Source organism: Channa argus, chromosome 11 (genome assembly GCF_033026475.1).
Source record: "Channa argus isolate prfri chromosome 11, Channa argus male v1.0, whole genome shotgun sequence".
Classification (NCBI taxonomy): Eukaryota; Metazoa; Chordata; class Actinopteri; order Anabantiformes; family Channidae; genus Channa; species Channa argus.
This window is the reverse complement of record NC_090207.1, coordinates 10,899,927-10,919,921: the sequence shown is the minus strand read 5'-3', so window position 1 is coordinate 10,919,921 and position 19,995 is coordinate 10,899,927. Positions and strand designations below refer to the sequence as shown.

The 19,995-nt window shown below is 39.0% G+C and overlaps 2 protein-coding genes across 16 annotated transcripts in view; both read left to right on the top strand.

Annotated features, from left to right (window-relative positions):
* dock8 (dedicator of cytokinesis 8) overlaps nucleotides 1–4,950 on the top strand; it is a 45,758-nt gene extending 40,808 nt beyond the window's left edge. For all 5 annotated transcript variants that reach the window (XM_067520092.1, XM_067520094.1, XM_067520091.1 and 2 more), the window contains 2 exons: nucleotides 1,895–2,065; nucleotides 3,260–4,950. In XM_067520092.1, the coding sequence (XP_067376193.1) occupies nucleotides 1,895–2,065; nucleotides 3,260–3,311 (223 nt within the window). In that variant the 3' untranslated portion in view covers nucleotides 3,312–4,950. The remainder of the gene's footprint in view (nucleotides 1–1,894; nucleotides 2,066–3,259) is intronic.
* A 349-nt stretch (nucleotides 4,951–5,299) lies between these two features.
* aopep (aminopeptidase O (putative)) overlaps nucleotides 5,300–19,995 on the top strand; it is a 65,709-nt gene continuing 51,013 nt past the window's right edge. For 10 of the 11 annotated variants that reach the window (XR_010915533.1, XR_010915532.1, XR_010915537.1 and 7 more), the window contains exons 1-6: nucleotides 5,300–5,347; nucleotides 6,414–7,177; nucleotides 7,430–7,599; nucleotides 8,386–8,638; nucleotides 9,480–9,693; nucleotides 10,187–10,311. Coding sequence is in view for 5 of the 11 variants with exons in the window: in XM_067520871.1 (XP_067376972.1) it covers nucleotides 6,456–7,177; nucleotides 7,430–7,599; nucleotides 8,386–8,638; nucleotides 9,480–9,693; nucleotides 10,187–10,311 (1,484 nt within the window). In the remaining 6 variants the exon portion in view is untranslated. Of the gene's footprint in view, nucleotides 5,348–6,413; nucleotides 7,178–7,429; nucleotides 7,600–8,385; nucleotides 8,639–9,479; nucleotides 9,694–10,186; nucleotides 10,312–19,995 lie in introns of those variants that run through there. The other variant, XM_067520874.1, reaches the window with a different exon arrangement.

Here is a 19,995-nt window from a genome sequence, read left to right as displayed (position 1 = left end):
TCTTTATTGTTACCACTGGCTGGTGCTGGCTCAGTAGGGGGAAGTATACAACAATAGTTGAAAGCTTTTTCTGAATTGATAATGCATTATCTTTGTGGAACTTGACTTTGAAGGAGTGAAAGTCTTCTCCAGGTTGCTGTGTGTACACACACCGTTACTGATGTCAATGTGGGATGATAAAAGAGCACCATAGACAACTGTAACTAATGGAGACTGATATCCTGCTGTTTAAGCGAGAGTTTCAGTCAAGTTGCAAAGATAGAAGTGACAATTGCCACTAAACTACAAAAAAAAAAGAGTATAGTTCGAGGAACTAAACTGGTAGGTGAAATGTTAATTAATGTTATCCACTGTGACAGGAGATGTTTTTTAATTTCCCCATTTCCTATATGAAAGTGGAAAATATTTTCCCGCCTAATATCACTAAGCTGTTTTTCCTCTGGAATTGCAATGGTTTATTGTTCCCAAGAGTTGCATTATATTTTGAATATTCAGAGAATAATTTAAACCATCCTTCTTACAGCAATGTGCCTGTTATGGTGATTTTGTGCAGAAGGTGTGTGTCCTGTCTGTGGGCATTTGGTGTGTGTGCGTGTGTGTGTATGTGCATGTGCACGTCTCTGCTTTCATCTCATGGGCATGTGCTGCTTGCCTGCAAAAGGTGGTTTTCATTTTCTAACCCTCATGTCACATGGCAGCTGCCTTGATTGCTACAAGCAGGTTGGCAAATATTTACTGTAATTTCAGAAAGCTTTATTTTTTCTTCCTAAATCCAGACAAGCTGGCACTGGACCCTTTGAATGCCAATCTTCTTGACAGTGGTGTTGTTAAAAAAAATCCACCCACTAAAACAGCAGTCTAAGTTGGTCACATTGTTTTCTCTATTGAACTTAATTTCTCCCATCACAGACATAATATCTTCCTCAGGCCTCACACTCAACAACTCAATGCTATAAAAAAAATTATGTGACTTCTTAACTGGAATAGCAACATTTTGTACTTTATACATATGTGTGGGTATATATACAATCTTTGCAGGAGTAACCATCTTGCTCAAATTTGAATTATGAATTCGGGAGGAGTCAGGAACTTTGTTTTCTGAGGTTCGCCATAAAAATTAGATACTTAAATATTGTAGGACAATTTATTTAATAAGCACATCATATTCAAAGCAAGCAGCCAGCCAGATATGTTTTTGTAGCCTGGAAATTCCTTTACGTGAACTGTCATCAATGCTCATTGCTCTGCATATTTACTGTATACTGTTACATGACATTGCAGTTTCCATATTATCCTCATTAGAAGCTTGGAGATAAACTGAAACATGTGTTTGCAATCCTCCCAATCTCTCTGATTTCCTGCGGTCTGCCTTGTATGTTAGCCATTATACATGTCATGATAGAGGACTGCTTGCAGGCCCCATACCTGCCCTCTGCGTTGTGTTTAGCTCAGAGCTTGTTGCGCTGCCTTTTATCATAAGGCATTTTTACGTGTGCCACTCTTTTAGCTATGCTTCAGGACAGGCTTATGGGAAATATATAACAGAGTTGTTTTTTTTTTGCGTATCTGATAATGATAAAGGTGCTCCTTGCAGCTAAATACATACAATGTTACCTCATTTAGAGCTCTGGCATGCAACAGAGTTCAGTTTATGTCAAGTGGTTACAGGATGTTGCTAGCATGAAACAATGCAGTGCCTTTCTGGAGGCTTGAGGATAGAGAGAGGATTTGTGCAAGAGGGGTTTGTGTAGAATCTTTGCTAAAGATGTTCTTACAGTATGTTTACGTAAATTCCAATAAAAAAGTCACAGAGTACACTTATTAAACTTTTATTTTCATCTTAGGCTATGCATTATAAATCTGATTCCATACTGCTCTGCTCTCTGACCTGCAGGTGTGGTGAGGCAGTGGAGAAGAATAAGCACCTGATCACATCAGACCAGAAAGAGTACCAACAGGAGCTGAAGAAGAACTACAACCGCCTGAGAGAGAACCTGAGGCCTATGCTGGAGAGGAAGATCCCTGAGCTCTATAAACCCATCATCAGACCTCGCCTGGAGAACAGGTAAATACACCCCCCCGAGTCCAGCCAATACAGCCAATACTGTTTTGACAAGAGAGGCTGACTTGCAAAAAACCATATCATTGATTTCTTCATCACTCTGTTTAATTGCTATGGCCAAAGGAAAATAAGAACAAATGGGACTGAGCAGTATTCTTTCACACAGTCTGTGTCACCTCTACAAATATTGATAGCTGAGCCAGAGCCACAGTACACAGATTGAGAGTTTCTCCAATTGCACTTTTGTATTAGTGTGGGCTGATTGCTCACTAAGTGTTTTTATGATTGCTCAGATAATCCTGGTACATCTTCTAACAATGTCCAATGCTTACGGTTGAGCTTCTGGTGTGTAAAGAGTCCAAAATCAGTTGTGCATTCTTGATAGAAATAACCTTAACCTAACAACTGATATTAGGACAAGCAAAAAGTATGATTTACTTTAAATATATGTAAATTGTTGTTAGAGATCTACTATACATTACTTACAGTAATTAAATTATTCAAATGTTTCACTTTTTGGACATTTTACTTTGTTGGAAATATATGTTAAAAATTAAAACACTTCCAATGTTTGTGCGTAAATTTGTTCACTGTAACCCATAATGACAAAGGTAAATCATAAAATTTCAATTGTTTGAAAAATCATAGCCTGGAATTTCTTCTTTACATTAGGCATTCTGACCCTTAAATCTGTACTTTGTAGATGCTATTTTGGCAGGAATTAGCGCTCAGGTTTAATAAATTAATTTCCCTTTGTCTACTGTGTATAGATTGACTCTTCCATTTTAATTTACCATCCATTTACAACATTGTAAAATGTGCCAAAAGGTTTTGAATATTTTTCAGCGTGAATGGAATGTAAAGACGTGAAATAATCTGTTAGTTTATTGGCCTAATTTCAATTTAAAAAAAGCATAGCCAATATTGGTATAACATTATTTAAATCTAAATCTTGTGTATGACCCATTTCTGACACTACAGTCTTGATAAGGCTTCACAATGGCTGAGTGACTAAGTACAAAAAATGTTTCTTTCCTGCAAACGGGGGTGGGGGGGCTTTTAAATCTGCTGTAAAGAGAGAGAAATTGATACAAAATTTCCTATTTTCATGCCTTTTTCATGGAACCATCTGACTTCTTCTTCTCCCTCTCATCATCATCTTTAACATCATCATTCCCTGCGCTGCCCCTCTCACAGGGATTCCTTCAAACGTCTAAGTTTCCGCAGAACTCAAGAGGAAAACTCCTGAGATGTCACGAATCATGTGAGAAAGTGCGCTACTGAGAGGAAGGGGAGGCTGTCACACAAGCTGAGAAAGGACGGGAGAAGATAAGACGAAAGAGGAGGAAAACTAGGAAGGGAACTGCTGTGATACTCTTGCACTCCTCTGCGTGGGAGCAGTACATTGTGTCCACAATGGAGGGCTCACAGTTTCTCAACAGTGGGGCAGTGTTTATTAATGGCTGTACTGTATCCATTTGTATGATTTCATTGTTGTTTGTTACAGAAGGAGAGTGAGTACATGAAAATACGGGCCATGAATTTCTAGCAAGTGTAGACTTTTGAACATGTCCCTGTAAAATCTTCAGACACTTTAGCTCTGTTGGTTTCCCTTTTTTTTTTTTTTTTTTTTTTAAAGTCAAATGCAAGTCCTAATAATGCTGCAAACATTTCCTCTGGTTTGGTAAAGAAGCAGACAAAACTTGTTCTCTGAGGTCTTTGCTGACTCAGGACCTATTTTCTGGGTCAATAATCATTGTGTCCTGTGTGTATGTGTGATTGGATATGAGTTTATTTAGACTATGTTTGGATTTGAAGATGTTGGTGCCATACTGAAGCCACTTTGTGCTCAGTGATGATAAATAATTCTGTTATGTGCTAAAGGGCCTCTGAAATTCCACTCTGGGCATCCATGCATGACGTGCCTGTTAGGGCAGTTTTTTATGCACTTGATGACAACATACAATTTCCTGTGTTAACCCTCAAGGTCATTCTTGTGTTATTATTGGTGGGCTTATAGTACCTGGCTACAGTACAGTATGTAATGTAGCTAATAGCAGATTTTAATTTATTAAAGAGTTAACTGATGTGACTTCGCAAGACAGTCACTAATAGAAACAATCTCTTTTAGTGACAAAAGTAGCGGTATTACATCATATAATTACAAGGATGTTTACAAATGTATGAAAACTATTTTGCATTTATTTTATGGAAATTTATTTTTAGATGTATAATAGCAATAATAATATTGTTTGGAAAGGAGTCAGAATACAGTGACTCAGTGTTCTGTAATAAACTCAGTGTACAGTTTGTTCCAGTAGTTTCAGTACCTGTTTGTAAATAGACCACGTCCTATGATACATACAGTGCCAAATTGAATTCCTTCCCTATTTACTTAGAAGCTGAGAAATGCAATATTTTGAAAGTCCCTCCAAACAACTCTGATTTGCAGTATGAGTTATGTTTATTCCATATGTCAGAATACATTCCAGCAGAAAACCCCAACTGCTTTGGAGTGTTAAATTATGACAGAATTGTATTTGATATCCACGAAACTGCTCGTTTCAATGGTGTCATTTGAAGCTCATACTGTATTTCAGAAATGTAAATGTGATCAGCATTTCAAAGGTGGGTATACATTATTATATGCACCATTAGTTCTTATTTGAATAATGCTCCATTTTTAGGTACATGTTATTTATGAGAAAGAAAAAGGTTGCACAGCATGCTCATTAACTGCAAGTATTAATTATAATGTATACCTCTTTTTGAAACATGCTGTATATTGCTGAAAGTTGATGTTAAGTTTGTAGCATTCAACCACTGGAGAATTATGTTGATCTGTTTTTTATATGTTGTATTTTAATAAATGGATTTTTAACTTACAATGCTGAAGCACCTGAAGATAACTTAGTAGGCTATGCATATTTTTGTCAACAGTGATTATATTAGTTGCTTGTTGACAATTAGTGTCTAATATTTGCAGACACAAGTCAGTACTTACATAATGACATAACTCTACAGTATTTATTATAATACTTTTATTACATTAACAATTATACCAGTGATTTCCCAAACAGTGTGATAAATACAATTTATTTATGTGGATTTTAAAAAATTAATACAATTAATGTTAGTTCTTTTCCCACTATAAAAATTTTATTCGAGTTATCCAACTACAAAGCGCGTTTAAAACGAGCAAAGAATCGAGAAAAAGAACTACAATCTGCTGCTGTCGCGTGTATGTGACGACATCACCATGCGACTTCGCCATGCCGGATACAGGTTTGTTTCTGTATTCATTTAAAAGAGACCAGCATTTGTAATGTTTAGCGACATGTTGAGAGTTACTTATTTAAATATTATTGCAATTACAGTGAAGTTAGGGAGTTCTTGTGGCATTGCTAGTGTAGTTTTCACCGCAGAGTCTTGTGACGTGAACTTAGCCGAAACTCTCTCCGAAATTGCCTGTTAGCTTCAATGTCCCCGAAAAGTTTAAGCAATAAGCATTAGTGGAAGAGGGCGACTGTTATTTAAGTTGTCTAATGAGTCACGACGTGTCACTGAACTGTCAACCTCAGTGTGTGTCTAGGTGTTTTTATTTTAAAATAATTTTGGAAACTAAGGCTAACGGTTCTCTCTGGTCAGACTTTCGCATGAATGAAAGCCAAGCTTTCAGCTGTTTGACCTGCAAGGACATTTTTACACAATCAATCTATTTAATCTATGTTTATTAGCACACCTTTTGAAATTTCCATAATGTGGTAACAGCAAATGTTTAGTAATATAATCAGAGGGGAGTTTGTACCTGTTAGAACCAGAGGCCAGAGATGGTAAATATATTCTGACCTTTGCAGTTGCTGTATGTTTTTTTGTGCTCTTAACTTTATGAATATACTCCTGCACATCCCAAGTTGGTAATTGCATCTCTGTTTTGCCAAGTCTGCTTCAACCCCCGATCAGGCTACAAGGATTGTGACAGTAAAACACTTCTATACAGCAGGAGAGCTTTACTACAGGCTACTGTTGACAAGTTAGCTGTTCCTGGCACTGGGTTAGGAAGGTTTGGTTTTACTGCTTCATTAACACAAATCAAATGTGATATATTTTCCTGTTTGGAAACATTTGTGGAATTTATGAGCAGAGTTTGACAAGTATGAATGTGAGTAACATACAGCATTCACACAGGCCGTGACACTTTTCACACACTAAAGTCATTCAGCCCACATGTAACCAGAGCCTATCAATCAATAGATTTCAATGAAACATACATAAACACACACTAAGTCAATTCTCTAATGATAAATAAATGTTTAACAAAAAAAAATTTCTTTTTTTTCTCTGCTCCTAGCTTTAGTTATCCTCTGTTTAACTTTGATACCATTTTTGAGACATGGAACCAGACCTAGAAATAAATCCCAACACGAACGACCTTCCACTCCGAGCCAATACTAACAACATACTTGTCAGACATTATGTGCTAGACTTGACCGTTCATTTTGACAGGAAGGTCATTAGTGGTAGTGTTGTTCTTTTTCTGGAGCCTTGCTCTGGAGTTAACGCTCAGGGTGAAGAAGATGGGACTGTGGAGGATATTACAAAAGGACTTGGAAAGACTACTGCAAATATGGAGATGGTGTGTGATAAAGCTGGGATTGGATCAAAGGCTGAAGACGATGATACTCAATCTTCACTTTTATGGGAAACCACCAGTGATTGTGATTTTACCTTGGTGCTGGACTGCTGTGACCTTGCTGTGATAAACATTGAAGAGGTGGATGTCACTTCAGTGTCAGTCATGTCTAGCCACCATATGGAGTTTGCATCTGATAGTTCAGGGGTGAGTTCAGTGGACCAGAATGCAGCATTTATACAGAAATTAATCTCCATGCCTTCTAGTCGATGGAGGCAGAAGCACCAGTTCTTTTTGCTCTGTAGCCGTGCCCCTGGTCCCCAGGATGGCAGCTCACTCCAGTTTCATAGAGATCGATGGAGTCTACAAGTAAGGAAGAAGGGGATTGCTTCCCCTCAGCAGTTCCCTCGTGCTGTTAGGATCTGCTATGAGACTAGGCCAACGGGAGGCTCTGTGAGGTGGACCAAAGACCAGGACAAAAGGTTTGTCTCAGCATGTTTAAGTGTATGAGTACACTCCTTTGTTTTAAATTGGCAACTGGCAGCACATCTGCTCTGATTTCTGCTACTTGGATTACACTGTAATTTTCTGAGCTTGCTGTGTTAGAATAGAATAATACTGATTCATTAATTCAACAAAAACATGCCTCGGGCTGTTATTTTCTGTTCTGTGTGTGCATCCTTTGAGCATTGAAAAGAGGGTTGTTTATAGTTTACCATTGTTTACCCTTCCAGGGTGTGTGTTTACACTGCCGGTTCTCCCATCAACAACCGAGCCCTCTTCCCCTGCCAGGAGCCGCCTGTTGCCATGTCAACATGGCAGGCAACAGTACGGGCCCCCTGTGAGTGTGTGGTTTTGATGAGTGGGGAGGAGCAGGCTGTACCTATTGAAGACGGGGACACGCGTACGTTGTTATTTCACAAAGCTTTTGTGGCAGCCAGATTTTATTAAAATGCCCCCAAACCACAGATTTGTCTCAAAGAGCTTTCGTTTGGTACAATATATCTATTTAGTCCCTCGATTTGAAAATGCAGCTTATTGTTTTTTTGTTTAGTAAATTGTATAGAATTGTCAGTAGGGGTGGGCATCGGACCTCACTACTTTGAGTAAGTGTGTTTGTGGTATTGAAAGCTGCCATTGTAAGCTTGTTTACGTCAAATATTTTGTGGTCTAAATAGGGAAGCCAGTTTCAGTGCATTTAGGGAATGTTTTTGCACAACTGCGTCTATTAAGAAAGTAATAATCTTTGATTATAGAGAAATCTGCAAGGAAGTGAAAATAATACATTTGAATACTATTAAGCATTATTAGTATTAACCCTAGATATGGTTTTAGCCATGATATAGGAAAAATATATACTGGGTTAGGGTTAGAGAACATTAAAGCAGACTATTATGCAAGCGTGCATGAGATTAATGCAGCTGTACAGGGTGTTTAATGTAAGGAGTAACAAGTTATTAAACTTGTTTCAATTTTTTTTTATATTTTTGTGTCATCTGAAATCAAAAACAAAAAATGTATCCAATGAACACAACATTAGGCTGACTAGTGAAGTGCAACAAAATGGCAGTTCAGCACAATTGTACATAATTTCTTTCTCCATTCTTCTTTTTGTCATTTAAACTTCACTGTCATACTTTTTATTCCCTCCATTCCTTTTTTTTCCTTCTCCTTCCTTAACTGTCTGCAGTATTCTCAGTCTGGAGTTACTACGTCACTATGCCCATGCCAGCTTCTACTTTCACCTTGGCAGTGGGCCACTGGAGCCAAGTCACAGCAGAAATTCCTGCAGAGTTTGAAAGAAGTGTGAGGAACAGGACAGACTGTGGTAAGATGGCCATGCCCAGACCTGGGCTTGGACACTGGACTGAGCTTGGGCTTTTGTCTGGACTTGGAAGCTCCTTCAGTGAAGTAGTAAAAGGTTCTCCACTCCAGACTGGCAGGTATTTTATTATTTTTCCTGTGCTCTTTTATGCTTGTAAGACCTCCTGTTTTCCAGATTGTTATTAACCAAAGTCTGGCCCTTCAGCATTCCATGGTAAATCTTTCCTTTTGCCCTACCAAAAATTGTGCAGGTGAAATTAGGCTGCCACACTCAATCAGTTTTTATGACAGGTACATTAAAGCTTCCACTGTAGTACATTGGGTTCAATGCCCAGCACAAATTATCTTTGGAAAAAAATCGTAAAGCTGACATAACATTTATAGAGGTACAGGATACAGAGGGCAGGCTGGTGCACTTAAGAGAGCTGGCTTGTCGTGATCAGGGCAAGGTTGGACTGGGGTCTCCCTCTTCACTGGCCAGCAGTTTGGAAGCCCTGCCAATGGTTTCCAGTAATCCTCCTCCTCCTCCTCGCTTTATGGTTTTTTCTCCAGCAGCCGTCCAGCCGTAGCCTGCTGTAGGCCCCAGGAATCTCTCTCTACAAGGAAGGCCTTTATTTTCAGTGAATGGCTGGAAAGAAACTTGGATGATGCTAGAAAATTTTGGAACAGTTCTGATGCCGAGGATGGAATTAGTGTTGGATGTTGAATTTAGAGTGAATGAGACTGCATGTGGGCACTTGCATATTTTTGGGGTCACTATGGTTTTTCTTTGTGACGTATATTTTCCATATTTCTATTGGTTTTCATTTCCTGAAACCAAAGGAAGACAGAATACATTGTGCCATATTTGGTTCACTAACTGAAGAACTGTGCTGTATATTCTATGAATGACTAAAATTCATTAAATTGTTCTTATTAACCTTGGATTAAACTTTTCTTCCCTATTTCAATCTGTTACAGCGGAGGTCAGACCACCCGCTCAGACTCTGCTTTCTGTTACTCTTCCCTTGAGGATGAGGGGTTCTCTGTAACTGATTATTCAGGCATGGTGAATGACGGCATCTCTTGTTCCCATGGTGACTACCCTTGCCGATTTGCTGAGCGTGAGGCTAGATCCCAGCGGGTGATTCCACACCGTGTGTTTGCCCCTGTCTGCTTGATGCACAAAGCCCAGGTGGAGTTTTGACAAAGAGCCTTTGAGACTTAAGCTAATTATATTTTATTTGATTAGAAGAGGAAGTTAGGATCATTTAATGTTTGTGTCAGTATGCCAGAGGTTTTTAAATGTCATCTCTTGGCAGACTGGTAAAATGATGACACTTTACTCCCATGAGGGCCACTTAAAACATTCCTCATAATCAAAATGGGAAACTTCTAACTGAAAGAAAATGAATTAAGTCAATGGCTTTTGCCCATTCACTGAGTTCTGAGTGGATGATTCCTTTTAGATGAGTCGCAAAACAATTTTGAGAACAAACAGTTGTCTTAGATGTCTTGATATTTTCTGCCAAACCATTATAAACTTGCTTAAATTATGTGGAAAAGCAAATACTGCACTCACATACCTTTTTATATCTTCCCATTTGTATCAGTCTACACTATCTAATTCAAGTAAAAATGGTATAATCATCAGTGGTTTTCAGAAACGTTTTGCTTTTCCTTTGCAGATTGGAGTCCTCAAGCTGTTGCCCCGATGTTTGGCTGCAGCCCATGCTGTTCTGGGGGTCCATCCCTTTTCCCGCCTTGATGTTCTTATCGTACCAGCAGGGTTTTCCAGTCTGGGCATGGCCAGGTAATGACATCTACTTTATGTCAGGTCTTTTATAAAATAGTGGTGTAGGTGGGGCTAAATAGAATAGGGGAGTTATGAAGACAAACAGAAGTTTAAAATGTATCATTTATTTATTTAGCAGCAAATACTTTGACACTATCTGTTTCTAACTTGATAAGACAAACAATTGCCATTATATGGATCTGGCTCAAAGCCTTGATGCACATACTTTCCAGTTTTTCCTCTCCCTTTATCTTTGTGTTGGTCTGCAGCTCCTAACGGTTGTAACTAGCTCCTAACTGTGAAATGCTCCATTATGTTCACCACCTTCTAGCTAAATTAGTGTGTTTTCTGTTTGATGCTGGGCAGTTTTTTTAACAGCTTGTTTTTAAGATCTTTGCTCACTGAAAATGGTGCTCGCTGTGTTTGGAGACTATTCTGATGACAGAGGCTGTTGACAGCAGTAAAACCAAAGCAATGAGTATAAAGATGCAGAAATGCTCCCTACAGAATTTCAGAGGTTGTAATTATCCATGAGTCTGGGTCTGTACTACAATCCAAGCATCACCTTCTAACCAATTGTGTCAACCATTGCCACATTAAAGTTCTACGACTATGGATTAGGGTTTTTTCTGTCCTCTAGGTGAATGCAGAACCATTTTTTTGACAGTTAAGTTGCACACAATTGACACAATATCAATTATGTTAGGGTTAAGTTTACACCCCGTTTTATTGACATATTAATACACATTCAGCTACAACTAATGTTCCTTCATCAGAAGAAACAAAAATGGTTAAGGAGTGAATTGAAAAAGTTGTTGTTAAAATAATGAATATAATTGTTGCAAAAGTTTGCCTTTGATGAATTAATTAAAACATTAACATTCATTTCTGATGAAGGGACATTTGTACTAGCTAATTGTGCATTAAATATTATCTTTTGCCATTTTAAAATAAGGGGATGCAAATGTTTGGACCCAACTGTACAATCACTTGTCATGTCCACTTTTCCCCAGCAAAGGTGGTTTATGAGACTTATTGTCTAAACTGCTAGTTTATCTGCAGTGCTTATAAAAGGATGTTGTAGTTGTGAGCTTGACACTGAAAGCTGACACTTTTTTTTTTTTAGAATACAAGTAAAATAAAAAAGCATTAGTTTGAAGCTGGATAAAATGTTAATACAAAATGTTAATACAAGAGCTGGAAGCTAAACAAACTACCTCCCACCTTTCAGCAGGCCTCTACTTGAATTTTTTTTCCTTGCTCTTTTGGTATTTAATTATCCTGAGTTAACCCTCTATCTTTCATTGTTTTTATTCCTTAAATTTTTATCATCCCTGTTCCAAAATGCGTCTCCTCCCTTCCGTCATCCCTTTGCCAAAACACACCACCTCTATTTTCTTTCATCCCCTTTTCAATTCTAAACAGCTCTCTTTCCTTATCCCTTAATGGTTTTTTAAAAAATGATTCAGTCCTTTAATGAATTCCTACCACATAGAGTCAGTGACGATCCTAGCCTGTTGCATTTTTTAATTTTTTAAAATTTCACCATTAAATTGAAACTCTCAGACTTATTTTCATTTCTCCATTGTTTCCACCAAACACAGGAGAATTATCTTATTGTTTAACTAGTTTTTCCTACAAAACGGACACTAACACTAAACCTTGACCCTCTTGATGAGAGAACGAGGTAAACTCTTCTCTGTTCACAGCTTTATTGACTCAGCAAGTCAGTCAATAGTATGCAGTGTTATATCTTTTTATGTTTCTTTTTTTTTTGCCAGCAGAGGTTTCAGGTGGTCTACAGGCTCTACAGTAGGTCTGTGTGCATTTATGCATGTACAGTATGTTTGTGTGCAGTTTCAGTGGAGGTCTGAGGGCAGATGGGTGGGCGCAAAGCCACTGGATGACAGATTCACTGTCCTATGGAATTTAGATAATTCTCCTTTATGTGTGTCTTTGTTTCATACTCACCCTCAGATGCACCCTCCCCTCTTTAGCCTCTTTCCTCTCCTGCTCTTTTCCCATATTTACTTCTAGTCCCACTTCTGCTACTTTACTCTTGATTGTCATTCTGCTGTTCTGTGAAACTGTGTTTCTTGCTTCTCTCGCCTTTCCCTTTCACCCTCCACTGTCTTTTTCTCTCCTCCTATCTCCTGACTTTCTGTTTTTATCTTTGCTCTTATGATATTTCTTGGTTGTCAAACCTTCTTGTTTGCCGTCCTTTTCTGATTTCTCAACTTGTCTGTACGGTAAATCACTCCTCACTCTGGCCTCTAGCATTCTACAGTAGTTCCTCTGAAAATCAAGTTTTATTATTTTCTTTGTGAAACTGTGCTTTCAGCTAGCATATGGTATGTCTATGACTGAAATCCAGTAGCCATATGAATGACTTTAAAATTGGAACAAAATAAAGACCATCAGTGCCTGGCTGTGTTGATAAAGTAAACTGATTAGACTTCTCAGTGAACGTTGTGCCAGTGTCTGCGGTCTGAGACCACAGTCTCTGTCTCTCTCTCTTTCTCTGCCTTTCTCATCTCCCCTGATGGCCTCCCTGAAGAAAAGTCCCCCAGACAGGATATGAGCTCATACCTGAATATGTATTCTGCGTACACTTCTGACGTTATAGCCAGGAGTGGTCTCAATCAAAAATATTTTGAAGGACAGAGGGTTAGAAAAGGGTCACAGTCTGGACATAGTTCTCAACTTTGCATATTTATTTTGACTACTTGACTACAAAATACAGAGCGCTCTTTGATCTATGAAAAGTCTTTCCCCCTTTTTTGTAAAAATCTGTCTCCTTGCTGTATTTATTTTGAATGGACATCAAGTGCTAATACAAAGGCTGTTCTTCTGTGGTTGTTGCCTGACAGTTGTTTTCTTTCCCTTTATAAGAATAGCTCCCAGGCACTTATACTTCTTGCTCCTGCTGCTTAGACTCCAGATAGCTGCAGATGACAGAGAAGAGATTTAGGGCCTTCATTAGCTTCAGCCAGCACCTGCACGGACTCCCTATAAAACTCTTCATGGTTCTCAATCCAGTGTCAACTCACTGTATCCTCCCCTCAATGCGGGTGGTTTGGTCTTGCATTCCACTGCACTGAGCCACAGGGTTGTGCCATATGAAAGCAAGGAGGTCGACAAAAATCGAAGCGTAGATTAAGATGGAGAGAAAAGGGCAAGACGGGGTTCACGACAGGCCAGCAGACCCCCAGGATGTGGGAGAGGATGTGTGGATTATTCCCAGCAACAAAAGCCATTAGCCCCTGGAAGGACTTCAGAGACTGGCGCTATTTAATCTAGAGATTGGGGGTATGTGGGCCCCAGTCTTTGGGACCAGGCCAAGTGCAGTTTTTGTGCAGGGCCCCAGTGGAAACAGCAGGAGTGGAGTGCTATGGACCAGAGAGCTGTGGCAAGGAGGCATGAAACTGTTGTAGAGTGATATAGACAGAGAAGGGAGGGCAGCGGCCAAGCAGGCGAGGAATCACAGTGGTGTAAAGTTTTTATACTGAGAAATGAAAAGGGAGGGCAGGAAACCAAAGATTAAGAAGTCAAATAAGGGCAGGTCTGCATTAAAGGACTGCGCCACATATAGTGTGCACACAGGGCTTTCTGATTCACTCACAAACACATTATTATAGGCATGAAACCAGTCAGCAGTTAGTAGGAGTTTGCATAATAATTGTATTTTGTTTAAAAATGAGCGCATCAATCTGTAATAATCAGTATAATTCTTCTTTAGCAGTCAAAGTTTTCAACAGATGCAACAGGCATAATGTGTATGCCAAGCAATATGTTCTCCTTTGACTATCTGTAAACTTATTTATTGTTCTGTTTCTGTCTGTTCCTGTGACAAACCAAGCAAAAAGAGCAGTGTGGAAACACTGCAATGTTAACTGCTCCCCAAGTCATTAGCACAACTTTTAAGTCATTGAGGAGACAGTACGGCAAAGGAAGAAAAATACAGTATGGTTAAACATTGATAGAGTTGAATGGATAAGGGATAAAGAGGTGTCTCTAAAAACAGGGGGGGCGGGCTAATGTCATGTCTGTTTCCACTCTGTATAAATGCTCAATCACTGTGTGTGTGTGTGCGTGTGTTTGTGTGCATTTGTGTCTTTTTGTCTGCCTTAGCTCATACAATGTTTTTTTTAATTTTTTTTACATTTTTGATGTATAATCTCATCATTGCATCTAGACCACGTCATTTGGTTCCGACTGGGAGTGACAGGAAGGGCACGGCATTTCCTTTGGCTCTTTGAAGCCGAGGTGTATGAGTTCCACAAGACTGGCTGGACTTGTAATCAGAGCACTGTGTTTGCAGTGTGCCCAAATGCAGAGATGTCTGACATCCCTGAGAGAGCAACAGTGCCATGCATGTTGTTTAGAAAAAAAGAGTTGAAATGGGCCTTTTCTGTAGGTGATGTGTATTTTGTATAAATGCTTGTATTGTTGAATCAATGGCATAAGGATGTCTATTCAGTGCAGCACAAATTAATTATCATTGTCTCCTTTTTTTTCTAATTTTAAAATTAAACTGAAGTTGAGGCAGAACACTATTCAGTAATGTGTGTTTGCTGTTCCTTGTGAGAGGGAAAGAGACGACTGGCTCACACCCACTGAGCTCTGATAATTCCTTACACATACAACACGTGTTTCTCAGCACATTTCATTGCACTGTTACCAGTTTACTTGTTTATTACTTTTTCAAGCTGGATAACACAAACTCTTTATGTACTGCTGCCTTGTTTTTATTGCCAAAATAGTTTTTATACTTCTCCAGCTTTGAAATATAATTTTCCCATGATCATAAATCTAATTGTTTTATTCCTTTCATGCAACTCTAACCCTATAGGCTGTGTCTGCCTAAAGAAATGTGAAGCAAAGTAATTAAACTGCTAGTTCCACTTGCAGTACAGCCAAACTAGACAGCCATATAACTGTCATAGGTGCTTGGTAAAAATTATGACTAGTGTATGCCTCTTGACCCCGATTAAGTGGCACTGGAGGATTTTCAGCTTGACTTGAGTTAACTGCATTGTTTGTTTATGGGGTATAGTAGTAGGAAGTTGCATTGGCCATTGGTCTATGTTGGAAGTAGTGCCGAGGGGACTAAGTGTCTGCAGGATAATCCCCCTCCAACCTGGAGCTCTTCAGTGTACCACCTGAGCTCTTTTTCATGTTTTATAGGACCAGGCCAGTGGCTTTCCATGTTTTAACCCTAAGTAGAAACCACATATTGTTCACATTACTACCAGCCATTTCCGAAAACATTTTCAGAAGCTTTTGGACTGATTTCCTACATTTTATAGAGACAATGTGCATTCATGCATTTCAGTTGAAGAAATTGTTTAATCAAGTTATTCCTACATGGTAACAAAACTATAAGAGAGTGCATTTTTGCTTCCAAATAGCAAGAAACAACCAAAATCACATTATATTATTCACAATTGATGTTTTGTTATTGTCATCAGATTGTTTTTTTGACAACAAAACAAATGACTAACGACATTTGCCTCTCGACTCTCTACCATGCATTAATAATAATAACAATAATGGAGTATAATGGTTGTAAACTCCAAGGCTTGCTTACTTTACTAATGTACTGTAATTGGTTAGCAGTAATGGGACAAATCATGCAAAACAACAGCATTTAAACAATAAATGTGATTACTATTAAGGAAGGACCATTAACTTTGAGCAAAGTCATTGCTGCTTGTTGCAATCTTAAATGGTAAGTAAATGAAATATAACTGCAGTTAAACATAATGTTAAAAAGAAGATGTTAATCTTAACCTGCACCAGTTTCCCGCATCTGTCTCACTCTTTTGCCCCATTTGCCATGACTCTCATCACTTTGTACCCTTACAAAATAGCATTTCCTTCCCTCTTTGTTGACCTGTGCTGTCCCCATTTTCTCTACTTCTCCTTACTCTATTTCTTTCCCAGTCCTCCCACTATTTGTCCTCCCTTCTTCCTTCTGATCTCTCAGTGGATTTCTTGGCTTTCTGCTCTCCTCTCCAGTTTGATCTGTGAAGTAACCCTAGAAGTGTGCGACACAGACCTGCTCTTTCAGCAGGCAGTTTGGGAGTTCAAGATGGGGAGGGTCAGATTATTATTATTTTTTTTTTTTTTTTTGGGCACAGGAGACATCTGTTAATCAAATAGTCAAGGATGAGGTGTTTCTTTCTTCACACCTTGAGTGAATCTCCTTCTCTTCTCTGGGCACACAAAAGAGTCTGGAAAGTTGAAAAGGCAGCTCTGCATGCCTGCACCTGGACAGAAGGAGGGGGAGTGTCTGGTGCACACTTTTAAAGTGATTGCAAGTAGATTTTTAGGTAGTCTTTATTTCTTTTTCTCCAATGCATTTTTTCTCCACAGCTCCTCTTGTTTCCATGTTCTCCTCTGGCCAAACACATCAGGGACACCTTCAAATCCCATAAGCCACTACCATCTCGCTCTGCTTCATTTCTTTTCCTTGGCCAGTTCTTGTTCTGTGTTCTTAATGAAGATAGCAGGGTCTGTGTTTTGTTATTGACGAAACATTCCTTTGTAGTTATCTTTGGCCTTTTAACTTCACATTTCTATATGCAGTATTTATTAACCTGGTCTCCTACAGCGCCTTTTTAATAAATGAAGAAGCCACTTTTAAAGCCTTCCACTACATGAAGAGTGTATTTTGTTGTAAATGTGCAGGTGTTTCTCCAAAGATGTTTCTGACAACAATCCATTAATTCATACAGTATATTTGCTTATATAAGCAAAGTTAAATATGCTGTCTTTTGGTTGGTGACTTATGGTGTGTTGCTCTAAACTGCCCTCAGATGTGAACCTGCAGGCAACAGCTGGCATATCGTGCTACATTTAACAGTAACACAGACACACTGTGCCATAACTCTGGATTACAGGCTATGGAAAGACAGGCCTGTCACTGCACACCCATTCTGCTAACTAATGGATGAGTCCACGGGACCCATTTCCTGGAGTGATGGATTGGTCCATTGTATAGCATAGGGGACACTACTGCTGATCTTGGTGTGCATCCTGGGGCGTGTGTGCGATAGTGGAACCTAGAGGCTGGGGGTAATTTCATTTGTCTGTGCAAAGCCAGACGTCTTAATGTGGTGGGACCTCTGTGCTGAACCGGCCAAAATGAGACATTTGAAACAAAGTGCTGTGAAATGCTCAGTGGTAATGCTTCCGATGTCTGGATTTGCTTTTAGCCCTGGGGAGAGCGAGCAGTGCTCCAAGCTGGTCTACCAGTTGCTTTTGAAATAGGCTGTTTTTAGCCATTGTTTTGTGGATGCCACTGTTGGTTTGCCAATCTGTCTGTTGGTTGGTCAGTCCAAATGATGCACACTAAAATATCCTACACATACTATATATGAAAACTATTGGATCGTCATGAGATTTTGCACAGTCACTAATGTCCTGGATGAAATTTTCTCTAGTGTATTATAAAAAATTTAATAGAATGCACTAACAAAGATTATTAAATCACTGCATTATTCATTCCCTATGCCTTCTTAAAGAAAAGGTCTGTCAATAATCTGTGTTTTTTTTTTTTTTTGCATTAGAAGCAAATCTGATGAAAAAACTAAATAAACATTGAGTAGATCTTTTTTTTTTTTTTTAATCGTATTTTGAGGTTTTTTTGTGCCTTTTATTTGACAGACGACAGTAGAGAGACAGAAAACCAGGCCAGAGAGAGAGGCATGTGGCATGCAAAAAGGTCCGCCAGTCAGGATTTGAACCTGGGATGTTACCTTTACATATACTGTTTTGCTACCATAAATTGTCGCTAGTGCACAAGATTCTGCAGCTTTAAATTATATCCTGAAAATGCACTGCTGATTGTGATTGTGAAGTGATTGATAAGAACAAGAGTCCAGAAATTTTACCCTAAAACAGGGAGAGAAAACTAACGTACGGGTTGTTTTGGTATTTTTATGTTATTTAAAAGCGACGAAAATATAGGATATTGATGTGACTTATTCTACTTTATAGTTTCACTGTTTGGACTATGATCCTTCAAATCTACTGATACCTGTTGATTGTTCTTATGCCTTCTTAGAGTATTTGTCAAGGTGATCATTTATTTATATATGTTTTTCCAGAATTTCCCAATTGTTGTGATGTGTAAGGGGGTTGGTAAAAAAGCATCTAAGTGTCTATCAGCTGCAAGGTTGCCAGGTGGCAGCCTTAACCACTGTAGAGGAGACCGCTCTGTTTAGTGCCTAATTTCATTTCGATCTCCCTTCATCCATCTTTCCATTCTTTCAAACCCTTCCTATACAGCCTTTGGTACTGAGTGGTCTAAGTTTCCATCTCCTTAGTCTCATTCTCTCACGTTACATAAGAGAGAAAAAATTAGTCTATTCCTTACCCTTCAGGCAAGAAAATATCTCAAATTATAATCCTGTGAAATAGATTTGTCCTGTCATTTTCATTGAGGCAGTGGTGGAAGCCAAAACAGGGTTTTGAGTCTTGTGTGTCAAGGGTTTGCATGCAAAGAGGCACAATGATATAGGAATGTAAGATATGTCACATAAATGTCATGTTAATACCTCCCTTAGGCTGATTGACAGGGGCTAGTTTTAGCTAGATGGACTAAATACACCATTGCAGTTCTGTTCATTACACTTTGTATAAACCCTAAGTAAATATCCCAATTGTTAAAATCAGGAAAGTATATGGCAGCAAAAAATTTATAACGGACCTATTTGATATCTTTGTGTTTTTAAGCACACCTACTTGTCTTGTTTCCTTGTAATGAGCCATTGGTTTCTCAGATGTCCTCTCAAAGTTCTTGATGTTCTTGCTGTTTTCAATCAAGAAAGCTTAATAATGTAAACGAAAAAAATGACCATGTGGTTTTAAATCCATGCTCTAACATCCAACACACACACACACAAAACAACAACATTCCTCTGATATGACATCAGGTTTTGAAGTCTGTACCAAACAAGGAACGAAGCACACAGTAGATTGTCTTACTCTTAAGAGAGGATGTATCAAACATCTGCTATCACTTCCCAGCTGATATGGATTCAAAGTAAAGGCGTGTCAGTGTATGTGTGGATGTGCATGTTGGTGCCTGTGACTTACTGCTGGTTTAGATGGGTTGTCAGACCTGCATCCTCTGTAGTTATTCCCTTTCTGTGTTTTTGACCTTGTTAGGTTGTGATCTATGTCGGCTACACCTGCTTAAAGCCAGATATCTGTGTATGCATGGTTGGGCTTTTAAGTTTAGGCACATGGCGACAACAACTAGCCATTTAGCCTTGAAATCTGCCACTTATTTCTCATATGCCAGCACTAAATTTGTCATTTTCTCCGCACTCACAAAGCAAAGTTGCTTCTTGCTTATGATGACCTCTGATATCTTTTTTGCTATTTATTTTCAGTGTGTGATGTGATGCAGCATATGTGGGTGGGGTGGCTCTCTTGGGGCCCCAGCTTGGCCCCAGTTCATGTGATCCGACCCTACATGGAGTGGCATGTGGCCTGGCCTGGTGGGGACCTGTCTGAGAGCAGAGAACTGATCTGCAGCCAGCCTGGAATGCCAGACATTTGAAGTCAGACTTGTTAAAAAAGATTGTAGGGTGGTAGGAGTTTGGTCAAATAGGCTCCTGTGTCTAAAATAGCCCACAGCCTATGTCTGAGAGGGAGGGAAAGGAGACAAAGCTTATTCACGTAAGCTGA